We start from the raw sequence: 16,559 nt of genomic DNA, 5'->3' as shown, positions 1-16,559 counted from the left end.
CCTCTAACAGCCTCGTGCACTGTGCTCATGGCCTCTAACATCCTCCTATACTGTGCTCATGGCCTCTAACAGCCTCCAGTACTGTACTTATGGATACGTGGTATCTTGTTAGACATTTTTTGCGGTTCACGATGATTTCCCCACTCTTTCATGCACTTCACATAGTTCGCATACTGCAGCGTTACTGCACAATGATTCTGGCATGATGCCCACAACTTGACAGAAATGTGTAAACTGCTTAGATTTTATTATCACACAAAATGCACAGATTGTTACTACAAGACTATACGGTGCAGAATTCTTGGCAAATTGAATCTGCTCCTTCATGTCCCACAGTCTGTGAATTGGTAACGAGACATATTGGCTCAGGCTGTATTGACAATTCCAGCACAGAGGAACACTGTATGAAACAATGTTAATTTCCCACCAATGAAGTGTGTCGGGTTACTATTATATGCCCACATAAATAAATCTGAACTCTTGAACCCAGTCAATTTATCCTAACCCTTAAATTGGGGCATACTGTTTTTATTTTACAGTTTACAGCATAAATAATAATTTTATTTTATTGCTTTTCTTCTTAGTTATTCAGAACATTCTGAATCCGACAATATACACATTAACAAATAACATTGGCCTTAGGAATATTTGTAGCAGTGCATTCACATTTGATGGCTTCTATATGTGTTTGATATAATCTAGCCATTTTTTTTTGCTATGAGGCATGGGAAAGTGTCTGTCAGTTTTTGGCCCTGGGATGTTGATAAAAATCTGAGGCTGCAGACATGATGGATTTGTGCTAGACGTCTTCTGAATGAAGTCTTTGCCCTCGTGGATAAAAACTATGAGTTGGATGTTACTGCTCCAAGTACCGAGGATTCAGCGTGGGTATAGTGCTTATCCAGGATAAGCTCTATACCCACGCTGACAAGATTTAACGGAGACTATATTCACTTATTGTGCCATTAATGTAAAATGCCATGATGCAACTTATTAGAAGTGATAGAGATCTACTGCATTATTTGTAAAATTTTTAAAACAAAATTAAAATGTAAAAATGCACAGAACAGTGCATGCAATACCCAAGTTAGAATCTTAAATATATGGCTGGATGCTGGGCCCCTAGTGCTGTCATCTAATCATATCACCAGCAATTCCAGAAGATAACACCATCAGATGTAAATGGCAGTGAATCTGTACTTCTTATAGTAATAGCTGGAATACCCAGCATTGCATATTCAGTCGATATGCAAGAAAACTAATTACCAAAACAATTAATTATTCTATTTCTTCTAATTAGATCATCAACTAGAAGTAAGTGTAATTGAAATGGAATCTTCACTGATTGATTGGATTGCTAGTTTAAAAAGTGTATAATTTTAAATTAACAATTACATAAGACATTCCATGCTATCCATTTGCACTAGAAATTATTGCTTTGCTATTTACTGTTTTATGTGATATCTCAGAGCTCCTACTTCAAGGTGGTGACATTCTGTTAATGAAATTTAGGCAACATGCATTCTTCTAGTTGCTGTAGTTGGGGTTGATTGAAAAAAGTAATTAAACATATATATTTGTTCATTAGAAACTGTAATCTAAACCAATACTTATTTTGTGTTTAAAACACATCAATATGAGATGATAAAAAGAATGCTGTTATTTTTTATTTTTCATCTATTTAAAATATGTATATATCATTTAACAGTACGTCATTGTTTTATTAACAGAAGTCATGTGACCCGTGGGCTTCCCTTTGTCATCCTATGCCTGAGAATATATGAAGGGGGCTGGGAAGGCAAAGGGACGTTCAACTGTCATTACTGACATCTAGCTCAAACATCACTCCATCATTATGATCATCTGGAAATGTTTCTTCCTCCACGATACTTACTATTAAGCAGCCATTGCGTGTTGACTTCCAAACACCTAAATTTAAAAGGGATTTACCAAAATCTATGAAGATGATCATTCTGGACTCATTCATTATATCATTGTTTTGATGTTCCTTGCTCTCAGGCATTGCTGTTTTGAACTATTTGCAATATGTTTTAGAGACAAAATAACTATTCATGTAATCCGCATTTGATATGTTAGAGATGCACAGTACGACAACTATATCAACTTACCAGTTAATGAATGTAAATTGTAATATAGTATTTTTAAAGCAAGAATATTTTGGCATCGCATATGTGCAATCTGTCATGACCTATGATCTCATATTCATTTTTCAGCATTATGCTCTATTTTTAAGGTAAAGTGTATCTACCGTATAGGTGCACATATACCAATACAGTAACAGTGAGACATTGTGCTAATGTGACATATGTAAGGCAGCCCAGATTTCCCATGCTCATGATTAAATTACATAATAATGAAGCATGACTGACCAGTGGGGATGCAATCGGGAAGCCGACTGACATTATACCGACAGCCGGCTTCCCGACTGTCATATCTCGGCGAGGGTGAAATGACTGGCGTCTAGATGTAGATGCCTGTCATTTTACTGATGCCGGGAGACCGGCGCCCGGCATCTCGATCGTAGTGACGCCGGGCGCCGCTGCAGACAGCCGCACGGGGGGAGGTTAGGTTTAGGGCTCCCGGGGGGGGACTTAGGGTTAGGCACCCCCCGGGAGGTTAGGGATAGGCTAGTGGGAGGGAGGGTTAGGGTTAGGCACCCCCAGGGGGGACTTAGGGTTAGGCACCTCCCCGGGGGACTAAGGTTTAGGCGGCGGGGAGGGGGGGTTATGTTTAGGCACTTAGAGGGAGGATTATGGTTAGGCACTGGGGGGGAAGGTTAGGGTTAGGCACCCTAAAGGAGGGTTAGTGTTATTTGGTTAGAATTAGGTTAGTGTATACTTACCTTAGACGATCAGGATTTCCTCCTCTGCTGGCCTCCTGGTGTCGGGATTCCAAACGCCGGCCAGGGGACCGCCGGTAATTCGGAGGTATTCCGAGCAGTGTTTTAGGAGAACAAATTATAAAGTAGAAATTAATGAAAAGTGGTGCTATAGAGGTAGCAATTTGTTAGGAGCTTGAAGTCATCACTCTTTGCACTACACACATTTCTTTCAGTCCTAGAAAAGTAGGCACAGATCACTTTTTATACTATAGTGTCACTTGTCAAACGTGGAATGTAAGCGTGCCCCTATATATGCACTACTAGACAGATGTAAACAAAATAATACATGTTAATAAATGGTTCACAGAATCTTCTATATCAGGGAAATAATGCAGATAAAAGGTAATACAAACTATTTTTTTAATGATTATCAGTGTCAAAATATAAGACAAAGAATTGAATGGAAAGCATGAAATTCATTAAGGAGATATGGACCACAAGTTGCAGCATCCAGCTACAATAGGTACAGTAGCAACTAACTATGCAGAAGGATACGGCAGGGCCTAAGGAAGCAGATAACAGAAAGTCCATAAGACACAAAATATTTGCTGTAAAGAATCAGTGGCCATGGAGGCATGTATTCAAGGTTAATTATGTGAGGAAATTCTTCCAGTGATGCAGAGTCATAATGACAAAATGATAATAAAGCAAGGGCTTCTGCTTTCATATATTTAAAACCAGCATGGAAAGTAAACAAGAAATTAAATCACAAGAAGAATACTTAAATGTTGCCCTCTTTAAAGGTATTGCAGGTTTTCGTGATCAGTATATATTTTGCAGGAGAGAGTCTACCTTCTAATAAATGCCTTCATTGTACAAGTGCCAGATAAACGACTAGAAGCTCCTAACTGTTTCCATTTTGCTCCAACAAAGAAGCATTTACCACTACAAATGTGGAAGGAATATGGATGCTGTATCACTGAGCTGGAAGAGGAAAGTAGAAATGGCTTCAGGTAGCCACTTATTGTGTAAACAGCTTGCTTGGCTAAAGCAGGTATTAGAGCAATCAATAAAGGATAGTTTTTAATAAATTGATGATAATAATTGGCAAACCAAGGAAACTCTTTGGCCTACAGGTTGTGACCAAATAAAGATAACACAAGCCTTTCCTGAATCTATCTGATGTCCAGAGGTAGAGATAATCTATTCCAAAAATGGAAATAATAAGCATTTTGCTATACTGCCAATGAGAAGTCAATTGTGAAGAGAAAATGTTAACAGTTTCCATATAAATGATGACTGAAATGAGATAGAAGATCACAAAGTGTTAGAAATACTGCAGATGTTTTACAGAAGCCAAATGGAACCGCGAGATACTCACAATGTTTGCCACTAGGATTGAAATCTGTTTTTCATACAGTATCTCTCCTCATTTTGCACAGACAAAATGAAAAGTTCTGTGCAACAAAAATGGAAGTTCACTATGGGGTCTATTTATCAAGCAGTGAAAAGCATTGAGAAGTGAACCAGTGTAGAAGTTGCCCATAGCAACCAAACGGCTTTCAAGTAGCATTTATCAAGTACAGTCTATAAAATAATAGGTAGGAGCTGATTGGTTGCTATGGGCAAGTTCTACAGTGGTCTACTGCTCCACACTTTTCACTGCATGACAAAAAAGACCCCTGAATAAGGTAAAATATATCAAGGGAATTGTATACACTGTATACAAACTATTGATTTTTTTTGTAAGGACCTCTGTATTCTAAGCAAGATTCTGGTTGTGCCAGAAGAAGCCAGCAGTGAAAGTGGATTGTTGGATGAAATCACTGTCCAGGTCTTGTAACTTACAGAGAGCAGCTTTTAATGATATGCTAATGACAATAAAACCATCTTGTGATAGGATTCCACAACTTGTGATAGGGTTTCACAAGCTAGTATACTATAGAACTCTGTAGAACAGAACAGTACAATAGATTTTGACCCCTTATCATGAGTTGTTATAGTATATCTACTCAAAAAATGGCTAGCATATCACTCAAAGCCACGGAAATGTCCAGCTGGCCAGATAATTAAATGAGGACACATTTGTAAATGGGTCATAGGAGGAGAGTCTAGTTAAGAAAAAAAAGACCTTCAAACACGTTGTGATAAAGGCAGTTGTACAATAGAGGATAACTGTTTTCCTCAAAAGGGTAGGCCAAACAAGGATTTGACAGGACAACAAGTTCAAAATGAATTGAGCATGGCTTGAGAAATCCCCTACTTGCTTCTGAATATCATAATAAGGAGGTGGAGAAAAGTGCAGGAGAAATTGTAGAAGCACTTGAAACCTAAGCAATAGAGTGAGCAGCCAATACATCCTGGATCACATCTACAGTATGTCACTGCTCTCCTGCATCTCAACTTACTCTGAGAGGTCCTGTAGGCTGCTGGATGGTTGTATGGTCTGTGGCCTAAGCAAACTGCAGCAGATTGTCCCAGATGTGAATTCACTATGCTACAATTCATTGGAGCTGGCTGCATCTAAGCATTTAAATTTAATGGACCACCCAAAAGAAATGACAGCTAAAGAAACTTGTCACAGTTGCTATCATCTGGCACAATTAAGGAGGAAAACAGGGGCAGGAATGTCTGAGATGGTGACAATGCAAGGACAGGTTTGTTACATTTAGCTGTAATAGCAGAGTATGCAATGTAATACTTATTTGCACTGGAAAAAGTGGTAGAATGTAAAAAGATGATTGGTATATTCTGGCTAACATAGAAGTGCAAGCTGACAAAAGCCTAAAGTGTCAAACATCATTCCACACAAGATTGGTCCAACCCTCTAGACGTTACACTAGCAAGGTCTTCATCTGGTTGAAAAACTATATCACTATTTTAGCAATAGGTCCCTTGGACCTGACAAAATTAAAGACTGGTATATTTTCTTGGACACAAATTTTTCCGCATATATCAATTGACTTCCTCTCAAAAGCCTTCACCTATTCCATGCAAACATTATCTGTGTCCATGTATAGGGAAATGTTCTATAATATATACCACAAGGGGTATCTCTCCCCACGTCACAGATTCCTGATAGGGATTTCCGACTCCGAAGCATGCCCTAAATGTAATAGTTCAAATGCTACGTTTAAGCATTGCATGTGGGACTGCCCCTTAATAACCTTTTTTTGGAGACAGGTTAGGCGGTTCGCATTGACCTACCTTCTTAACTATTTGCCCTTGACTGCAGAGTGGGCAGTTTTGGGGTTTGTACCTTCTACAACTCAAATGTTGCAGGGAAGCAAAAACATTGATTCTTATAATTTCTGCTGTGGATTCATAAGGAACCTCCCTCTATACATTTATTTAAATCCAAACTATTTCATGTATTTCACATGGACTGGTTGGAGGCTTCACTACATAAGGAGGAGCGTACTGAATTTTTTTTTCATATTTGGGAGGGATTTATCGATTCCCTGTCAGAAGATATAAGGACTTAATTACATAAATGCTTTCACTCCACTCAGTGGTACGAAACTAGACTATTGCTAGAAGATGCCCCAATTAATTTGCCAAGGCCCGCGGTCTAATCTGATAGAGTTGCTGGGCACGCCTGTTGATTTTGATTTTGATATCATTTATTCAACCTGTTTAATATTTAAAATGTATACATTGCTGGTTTTTGTTTTAACTGCCATGTACTTTATTTTCTTTATTACAAATGTTATGATCCTGCTGATTAGCCAATTACTGTATTTTTTATATACACTGTATTGGTTATTTTACGATTTATGTAATATATCTTTATTCGCTCCTTTCTTAATAAAAATAAGAATAAAAAAAAAAGCCTAAAGTGTCCTTCATGTTTCATACTGTGATGTGGAACCTAGGCCCACGTTCTGCCATTGTCTTGTGCTATTAAATGTTGGTGATTAAGATGTAAGAATCTCCCCGGGGGCTAAATATATTTTGAGAAAAACGTATACATTTAACAGCATTAAGGTACAGTACATATTATACAATATTTAATTTTATGTATTAGTCCTGAATTTATTAAAGTCATTACTATTATTTTATATTCAGGTTTATATTACATTTAGATTAGTTTATTTTACACATGTTTTATGTTATTCTGAAAAGGAATTTTGCATATTCTGTACAGGTGCCAAGTATGGTAGGTGGCACATATTAACATGGTATGATCTTTAATGATTGTTCCTGAAACAGACTAAGAAATAGGCAAATTAGCATGTGTCTGGCAGCAAATACAAAAACAGTCCATTGAGTTAGTTACCTTCTTTAGATAACTATTATTCATCTAAACCCATTGTGGAATGTAGCATATGGAAGTCAAGAACCACATGCTGATAAAATGTAATTTATATAAATGTTTCCTTTCAGTATGTATTTAGCTCTTTCATCAGGTTACATTACTGTTTGTTTTATTTTGTTCAAATAAAGTATTACCTCACTTGGCAAATATAGTATCATCCATCATATAACACCAGAGGGCTTCTGTCATATGTCACTAGCTGTCATCTAGGTATGATACATAATGATGGTTTAGCACCATGCAGTGTTAAGGGAGAAAGTGATACATAAAAGAATATTAATAGGTATATAAATAAAATAGTGTTTTAATCATAAATAATCAAAAATATAATACTTTAATTTAACCATATCATTGTTGAAGAACATACCATGCAATATATTCTATTTTTATGCCCTTAGATGTTATTTTAAATACAGTAATGACTTAAATAAAATATTTATATATCACGTTGGGCATGTGGTCATTGTCTGCCTCTACAGGAATTGGTCAAGGAGTTCCAGTGGTGGCTCTCATTGTGGAAGGTGGACCGAATGTTATATCGATTGTTCTGGAATATCTACGTGACAGTCCACCTGTTCCTGTTGTGGTCTGTGATGGGAGTGGCCGTGCATCCGATATTCTTGCCTTTGGTCATAAATATTCAGAAGAAGGAGGGTAGGCTGCCATTCTGAATATATCATCACCATCACCATCATTGTTTATTTGTAAGACACCACAAAACTTCAGAGTCCCAGCCAGAGCTACAAATCATACAAAATACAATCACAAATAAACACAGAACAAGTACAGACAAGGTTGACAAAGGAGAGAGCAATGCTGAAACAAGAGGAATTAGTTGGCATGGGACTATTACTGGTGGAATATGCAAATGTGTAGTATCAGGTAGGAGATGGATAGGCTATAGTGAAGAAGTGGGTTTTCAGAGAGCTCTAGAAAGTTTGAAGTTTGGCAGAGAGTGTGGTCAGGCAGTGTAGTTCCATAAACAGGGAGCAGCATGGGAGAAATCTTGCAGGTGGGTGTGAGCCGTGGCTACCAGGAAGAACGAGAGGTGTAGGCCAGAGCAAATCAAAGAAGGTGAGAGGAATTGCAAGCCATGACGAGGTCAGATTTGTATGACTTGGAGGAGTTGGTGTCAATCAGGCTGCAGCTCAGGGGGCACTGCGACCGTGACTGGAGGACCCATTCTGCGCATATGCAGAACGGGTCCTGCGCATTTGTTGAAGACCCACGATCGGATATGTATGTAAACCATCAGGTTTATGTACATACTATATCTGAATTAGGCCCTGAGCATGTGGCGATCACTGGCTGCAATGGTGGTAGCCGTTCTCCCTAAGCCGCAACATGATTGACATGTTGCAACCATTTTGGAGCAGGGAAGGGGCGATGATGGCCAGTGTTCTTGAAAACTGAGGCTTGTCAGCCCCATTTTCAAGGCTTGACGAGGCCAGGGTATGCATCTTCCGATTACAATTTTCTGGCCCCGACAGAGTCAAAACACCGGCCATACTGCATACTGTAACCTGAGGGTTTCTCAGATGGGTTATGTTTTTGCAGATGATCCGATGCTGCGTCCTCGGACAAAGCAGCGGATCACACAAGGCGTCTATTTACACTAGACGCCTCATATTTATACCCAGCAGCTGCGTCCAAAGACACTGCTGCTGTGTGTACAGCACACATCTCTGACTCATGCCCATTGTGCCCTTTCCAATGCTGCTGTGTGGCCCACAAATGTGTAGTTACCTTCTTTTCTAAACTGTAGGATTCCAGTGTCAAAACCAGGACTGTGATTATAAAACCTGTGTGCTGAAAACGTTTCTTTCAAAAATACAAGTCTGACAGAAACAGTGTCTGTAGGTGCTAATCTTCTACAATTTATTATTTATTGTTTTGATTTTTTTTAACACCCTCCTTTTCTTTTGGTTATATGTCTACACAAATTATGTTACTTATTTACAGTGAAATCAAATAGCTGAATCGAAGTGCACAAACATAATAAAGTTGTCACTTGAAGTAAAATGTATAACAACATCAGTGGTTGCATAATTCTGCAGTAGCAGATTGGTCCTCAGGGTATAATATTGCTGTAGGCTGTCACTCTATTTAGAACTGTAGAAGACTAGTGTGGGAGATGACCTACAGCCAGACATTTATTATATAACAGTATATAGCTGTGCTATTCTGTGAGGTGCCCAATCAAACAATATGTAATTAGTATTACCCAACGTTATACAGTAATAGACATTCACATATCTAATTACCGCACTTCCACAGGGTAAACTATAATATTTCTCCCTATCCTATCTGACTTCAATAACATAAACTAGCATCTCATTTATATAAAATCATATTGGTTAAACTAGTATGTATATTTGCGTTACTTTTTGTGTAGCATAGAAAAATTATTTATAGAAAGTTAAATTGAGGTTTACTTTGGTTTTTAAATGTATTTGGTTTAAAATTATTTTAGTCCTGCATCTTCCAGGCATCTTCTGTCCAGACAATATGAATTTGTCCCAAAATCTAAAAAAACAAATAAACCAACCAACCAATGATTGTAAAGTGAATTATGTTCAAAAGCTGTTTAATGGAACTATCTGAATGCCCAAATGGAAATTAGTACATACTAACATGATTTATATATTGAACTTCATCAAATACATGACCCTCCACAGCAGCTCCCACCAGAGCCGTAGGTAGACCTTTTGGTGCCCTGTGCCAGAAAGAGGATTGGTGCCCCCCCCATATTTTAAATAGGACCAGCATGCACTCAAAAAAGGGGCATGGTCTTGTGGGGAAGGGGTGTGGACCCGTAATAGTATCCCCTGATTCAAATTACGCCATACAGTAGTGCAACCTTATTCACATTACACTGCACAGTAGTGTCATATCAAGTTATGTCACACAGTAGAGTTCCTTATACACATTATGCCATACAGTAGTGCCCCTTTCACATTAGACCGCACAGTAGAGCCCCTTATACACATTATGCCACACAGTAATGCCCCTTACATATTATTTCAGATATTAGTAGTGCCCTTATACACATTATACCACACAGTAATGCCTCTTACACATTATTCCCTTGCACATTATGTCAAACATTAGCAATGCCCTTATACACATTATGCCACAGTAATGCCCCTTACACATTATGCCACAAATTATCACCCCCCCAAGCGCCTCTATATGTCTCTATTAGTAGGTCAACAGCTTCTCTGCTAGAGTGATGTGACATCTCTCCATCTTTCCCTGCAGACACTGTGAGAGATGGAGCACAGAAGACAGTCACTGCCCACTCCCATGTATATTAATTGCGTTGCACCCGGCAGTGAAGGAGCTGGGCGCACCGCTACTAAAATGCATTGCACTAGGCAGTGGGGGCACTTGCAGATCATGCTGGTGGCAGTTAGTACCACCCACAGGGCACCTGCACCACCCTAGTTACAGTCCTGGCTCCCACCACTGCTGCTCCTTGTGGTAAAAAGCTCTGTGCGCTGACTTCCTCTTATGACATCACCAGTAGCATGTCTAGGGGTCCGGAGCCCCGTAGCAAAGTAAAGGACTTTTTTTATTGTGTCTTTTTTCAGCTGTCATGTGCACTGCACTTCTGAACCACAACATCAACGAGGCTCTGTGATGAAGCCCAGAGTGAGGAGCTCTGATTAAAAAAAAGCCACTGGCTCCCCAAGGGGTTAAATAAATTTGGTGAGTCGGGTAGTGTCCCCATTCAATCAGTGTCCCTGGTGAGTGTCATCCCGGCCAAATGGTAGTGATGGCCCTACATACCACCAACATGGAGGAGCAGCAGCCAACAGCTTCTCAGGTAAAAAACTGTTTGCTACTGCACCTCCATGTCAGTGACCTGCTATCACTGTGCGGTTGCCACAGGGAAATAAAAATACTGAATGGTATTATTATGTCACTCATCAATTGCCTAATTTTGCGTAGGACCCAAAATAGCCTCACACTAAAGGGTCAATTCAAATTGCCTTAAGCTGGTGTAACAGCATGGAAATGCCAGCAAGGGCACATCGACTCCACCTTACGCCCCAATTTCACCCCAATATGCAGCACTTACTCGTGGGACAAGCAAGCTCATAGTTAATTGAATTGAGCCCTAAAGGTATCACTATGGAAATCGGCTGAGGCTGTCTAGCACTGGAGCTGGTTGAGAATTACCCCCAAACTATCCTTAGACCATAAACCTTTATTAAATTAAAATATGGGTCTGCAAAGTGAAAACTTGTTTATGCACTATTCTGCAAAATGTAAATGTATAAAACAGTCTGTCCACTAATCCTGGAGAAGTAATAAAAATAAACTGCAAAACAAGCCTACCAACTCCATAACTTGCTAGGATCAAAATTAAACAAATGTGGTCATCTCTCTCCCCAGGCAGAAATCTAGGGGCACATCAAGTCCAAATTTAAATTTGAACTACCGACTTTGACTGTTTTGTAATTGAGATACAGAATACTTACAGCTGGGAAAGCTTATGGGAATATTTCAGCTATACTAGGTATATTGCAGTTATCTATATGTATTACCATTACCAATAGAAATGATGCACAGACTTCATAGATATCAATATTTATACACTTTACTGTCTGCCTCATGTACACAGTGGATGAAAATGAATGTTGATGGTGTTCACACTAGAGATCCCGAAAAGGAATGAAGATTTCTGGGTGCTACATATAGTGAATGTATAGGGTCCAGGGTTGTGTAATGACAATCTTACTGGTCTATTTATTAAGCAGTGTTAGGAGACAGAATGAAAAGTGATAAGAAAGTGATAAAGTGCCAGCCAATCAGCTCCCAACTGTCATTTTTCAAACACAGCCTCTGAGATGACAGTTGGGAGCTGATTGGCTGGTACCTTATCACTTTCTTATCACTTTTCACTCTGTCTCCTAACACTGCTTAGTAAATAAGCCCCTTAGTGTAACAATCAATGATGCACTCATACAGTGGGGTCAGTATCAGATAAAGCCTCACAGAATAACATGACCAGAAAAGTCAGTTTACTCAGGACCATGAAACCCATGCAGGAATGAAGCAAGAAGAAGACGAATGCACCAATATGGAACATACAAAGAGGATCAGATAGTCAATCCAGAAATTGTGATATGCACATAAAACTGAGTATTTGAACTCTTAACATCTGGTGGCCTCAGACCAAGAAAACAGGGTATGCACTGATCCTGAAGAAGGAATTATAATGGTACAGTCACTGTTTTGAAAACTATTGATTTGGTGTCATTTCATCAAATGCAATAAACTGCAATCACATTTTGGCGACTAGATTGCTGTTTCTTTGTTTCTTTCATTGAAGCCTACACTTCCCTGCTTGACCACCCTCCTCACAGTGCCCAAAGACCCCCGCAAACAAGCACACTCATTTTGTACAGGGCAGAAAAGACAGAGAATCCAAAGGACTGACTTGAATGTGAATTTCACTTGTTCTTATGTAAATCCATAATGTTAGAATTATAGTTAATCATTTGATTTGAAACATACGCGATTCCTTTTTACTTAATAAATAAAGAATACCGTGTGATTTTCTAAATGCTTAGCTCTGGTCCCAGGCTTGATACTTCCCTCCCTTAATGTCTTTCTTTTCCTCTATCACCCTCATAAAACATGAGTAATGTTACATGTACCTCTGTATATCCAGTTTATATATTTTGCTTGATTTCAACTGAAGATTGCCCCCATACTCACCGTTGCTTGGTCATTAATAATGTTTTCTTTGTTTTTTATTGTGTCTTTTTTCAGCCTTATCAATGAATCCTTAAGGGACCAGCTATTAGTTACAATCCAGAAGACTTTTACCTACACTCGAAACCAGGCTCAGCACCTTTTTATGATCCTTATGGAGTGTATGAAGAAAAAGGAGCTGGTATGTACATTATACTGTACCTGCTACAATTAAGCATGCTATTGTTTTATTTTTCTGAAACACAATGCTAGATTTCATAGGACTATATAAAATGACGGTATTTAGCGCACCAATTTTTATTGCACTAAGGCACATTATACAAATATTTTGAATATTTTCGAAATGATGAGCAAACTGTTTTGTGGTAAGCCAGGATTGTCGATTGTTTTGCTCCCTCACTTATCAGAAGTCTGAGCGCAGAGTTTAATTATAAAAAAGTAGTTATAGTCCTGCTAACAAATAATTATGTACTGAAGACTAAGCTATAATAAAACTTTTGCTGGAAATAAAATATAAAATGTATAGATGTATGTGGGCTGATATTCTATCATTTACAATTGCTGACAGGTTCACATCCCATCTTCTCTGCTGCTCCAAATTTCCAGTGTAGTAATATGCGGCAAAACCCAAAATTGCAAACACAGGGGCTAATTCAGCAGTCTGAGAATGCGTGGACGTACGTAGTCTGCTGGGCTCGCATACACTCAGCACTTTGGGAATATACAATATTTTTGTTTTTAATTCCTATCTAGGGATTAGGGACACATCCCTTATACAATTCCTTGAAAACAAACACACTCCAATTAAATCAAAGGTATGATATTTGTTCTTAGTGCAGCAAGACTCGTCTCTATACGCATAGTTGAGTGGAAAGTAGCTGTTGGTGTTTGTGTGCATCTACAGTTAAGTGTGTATTTATTGTGTGTAAAATCATTAATCTGCATTTGTTAACAGTTATAGCCCTCTGCAGATATTGTTCTACTGATGGCATTTTCCTTTGAATTTTCCGGCCATATATCCAACTATTTTCTAGTAAACAAATATATTTCACTCAACACCTTCTGCTTCAGTGAGAATAGAAAAAAATTTGCAGAACCAAATGTCTTACTCAGAGCTTCATTGATTAATGACCCAGCAGAAAATCCAATAAAAGGAGTCATTTCTTGTGCTGGGCCGCGACCTTGTAACAAGTGAGCATGATATAGTACAAAACATTTCACACCTGTAGCAAATTTGTTTTTGTTACACAAAAAGGAAGAAATATTGTATGCAACATTATAAGCAATTTTTAGTTTGCTGTGAGTATAGATAGTGCTATCATTAGTAGATGCTTACAGTAGGCACCGGTTTAGCACTTTATGCTTACATTGTTAATGTCATGTTTAGTAACCTAAATTCTAGCAAATATAAACAGTATATTCTCAGTGCTTATTCAACACCTAAGCTAATATAAGAAACAACACACCTGCTTCAGAATAATTAAGAGGTATTGCCCACCTCACACAATCACTAGAGAATATAAAATACAATTCTGTGCTGCTGTGTTCATATAAATCATAAAAAAACATTTATTCAGCTATACATATCCCATAAGCTCCTGAATTATTTCCTCACCTCAAGATAACGCCAACATATGGTTGCTATATGCCTAATATTCTTAATGGATTCCCTAATTTTAATTTACCAGTTTAGTGTTATCAATTAACAAAATGCAAAGTGAATGAACAGAAGAGAAATCTAAATCAAATCAATATTTGGTGTGACCACCCTTTGCCTTCAAAATGGCATGAATTCTTCTAGGTACACTTGCACACAGTTTTTGAAGGAACTCAGAAGGATTTGAGCAAGCCTACATGTGGCTCTGTGGGGGCCATATCATCACTTCCAGGACTCCTTGTTCTTCTGTATGCTGAAGATAGTTCTTATTGACATATATGACTGTATGTTTGGGGTTGTTGTCCTGCTGCAGAATAAATTTGGAGCCAATCAGATGCCTTCCTGATGGTATTGCATGATCGATAAGTACTATTGATTAAAGGATAGGGAATTTGGAAAACACCTCTGCACAAGGATTAATTTGGAGAAGTAAATTATTTAATGGCCCCAATTCAATAGTAAATCACAAATTGTGTATTTATCCTGTGGGGGTGCTGCCATAGACAGTAATTAACAATATACAAGAAAAGAAGAAAGAAAAAAGCACTGTCTCTTGGTTTGCCTTGACAAAAGATAGTGAAACATACGTCGGCATTTTGCGGCCATTGCCGCGTGTTATTGTCCATGTTGTCATAAAGGGAGATTGCCTCCAGCATTTGTATATAACCAACAAGTGATCTGAAACTTATATAAGTGGATTTAGTGATATGGGATAATGTAATTCCCTATAACTACAACATTATGTACATGACAAAGCTAACTTAAGCACTAAAGAGCAAATGTACATGCTAATTAAGCACTGATATAAGATTCATTTACTAAAGAATTGTGCAGCCCTATAGGGGGAGCTATAAAAGCATATTGGTGTCTACAGCTATTGCCATGTGTTATATGCATGGTGAATGTGCATTTTAATTATGCACGAATACAATACCCATCTATAATTTACATATGATACCAACAAAATATATAGCCCAATAGGTGGAGCTATTACATCTATTTTTGATATAATAAGATCTATATGCTCCCACAGGGTGTTATAATAAGTGTAGTTTAATGATCAAGGAGTTTTCCTGCGTAATATATGGGAATTATATCAATTGACTTTATAGTGATATAACACACTTATGGATTATATGGTTAATTCATATAATAATATCACAGTTTTATAGGAGGAATTATATTAATTATCCTGATCAGATTATTGTGTACACATCTTTATAAGGGATGTAATAGTAAGAGTTAATTCTTACTTATAAATATCCCTATAGGGAGTGTTGTAATAACAATTCTTGTTATTATTTAATCCTCTTGAGAACAAGATACCTATTTCCCATATATATATACCCCTATAGGAGATTATTGCAGCATTACAACTGGGAAATGATCCATACCCTATATTACTATGTAACTGACTAAATATTTTCAAACAAGGGGCATAATATTTTATAATGGATAATGAATGCATGTTCCCATCTGACATATCTATAATTAAAGATATATTATTTCCCCTACAGAGGGCGCTGTGATCATTACAGTGGAAATCAGTCATTAATATTCAATATATTAGTATTATACATGGGTAATGATATATATATCCCATACCACTATATGACTGATCATATCTATCCAAAATAAGGGGTATAATATCATATAATAAATTATGAATGCATGTTTCCAGGTGATACATGTTTATAATGAAAGAAAATTTATTTAAAAAAAAAAAAATTTCCCCTATAGAGGGCGCTGTGATCATTATAGTGGAAATTAGTTATTAATATCCACTATATTAAACAGATGGTAGTGTGATATTGGGAATTTATATGAATATACTGTGTGATCAAATATAGAGATAACACAATCACTACTATCACTGTATGAGGATGGTTGACAACACTATTAGCCATCCACACTTATAGGTTCTATTGTTGGAAGTAGTACAGGCGTTATATTAATAAGGAAGACATTACAATTCTATTAATAATACTAAATAAAACACAACTCAATAAGGACAC

The 16,559-nt window shown here is 37.7% G+C and overlaps 1 protein-coding gene across 2 annotated transcripts in view; it reads left to right on the top strand.

Annotated features, from left to right (window-relative positions):
* TRPM3 (transient receptor potential cation channel subfamily M member 3) overlaps nt 1-16,559 on the top strand; it is a 212,994-nt gene that overhangs the window by 25,317 nt on the left and 171,118 nt on the right. For both annotated transcript variants that reach the window (XM_088475711.1, XM_088475710.1), the window contains exons 6-7: nt 7,640-7,814; nt 12,945-13,068. In XM_088475711.1, the coding sequence (XP_088331837.1) occupies nt 7,640-7,814; nt 12,945-13,068 (299 nt within the window). The remainder of the gene's footprint in view (nt 1-7,639; nt 7,815-12,944; nt 13,069-16,559) is intronic.

The sequence above is a fragment of the Taudactylus pleione genome, unplaced genomic scaffold, assembly GCF_031769625.1.
Source record: "Taudactylus pleione unplaced genomic scaffold, aTauple2 ptg000177l, whole genome shotgun sequence".
NCBI classification, from domain to species: Eukaryota; Metazoa; Chordata; class Amphibia; order Anura; family Myobatrachidae; genus Taudactylus; species Taudactylus pleione.
Note: the sequence above shows the minus strand (reverse complement) of the source record. Positions and strands in the feature narration are given on the sequence as shown.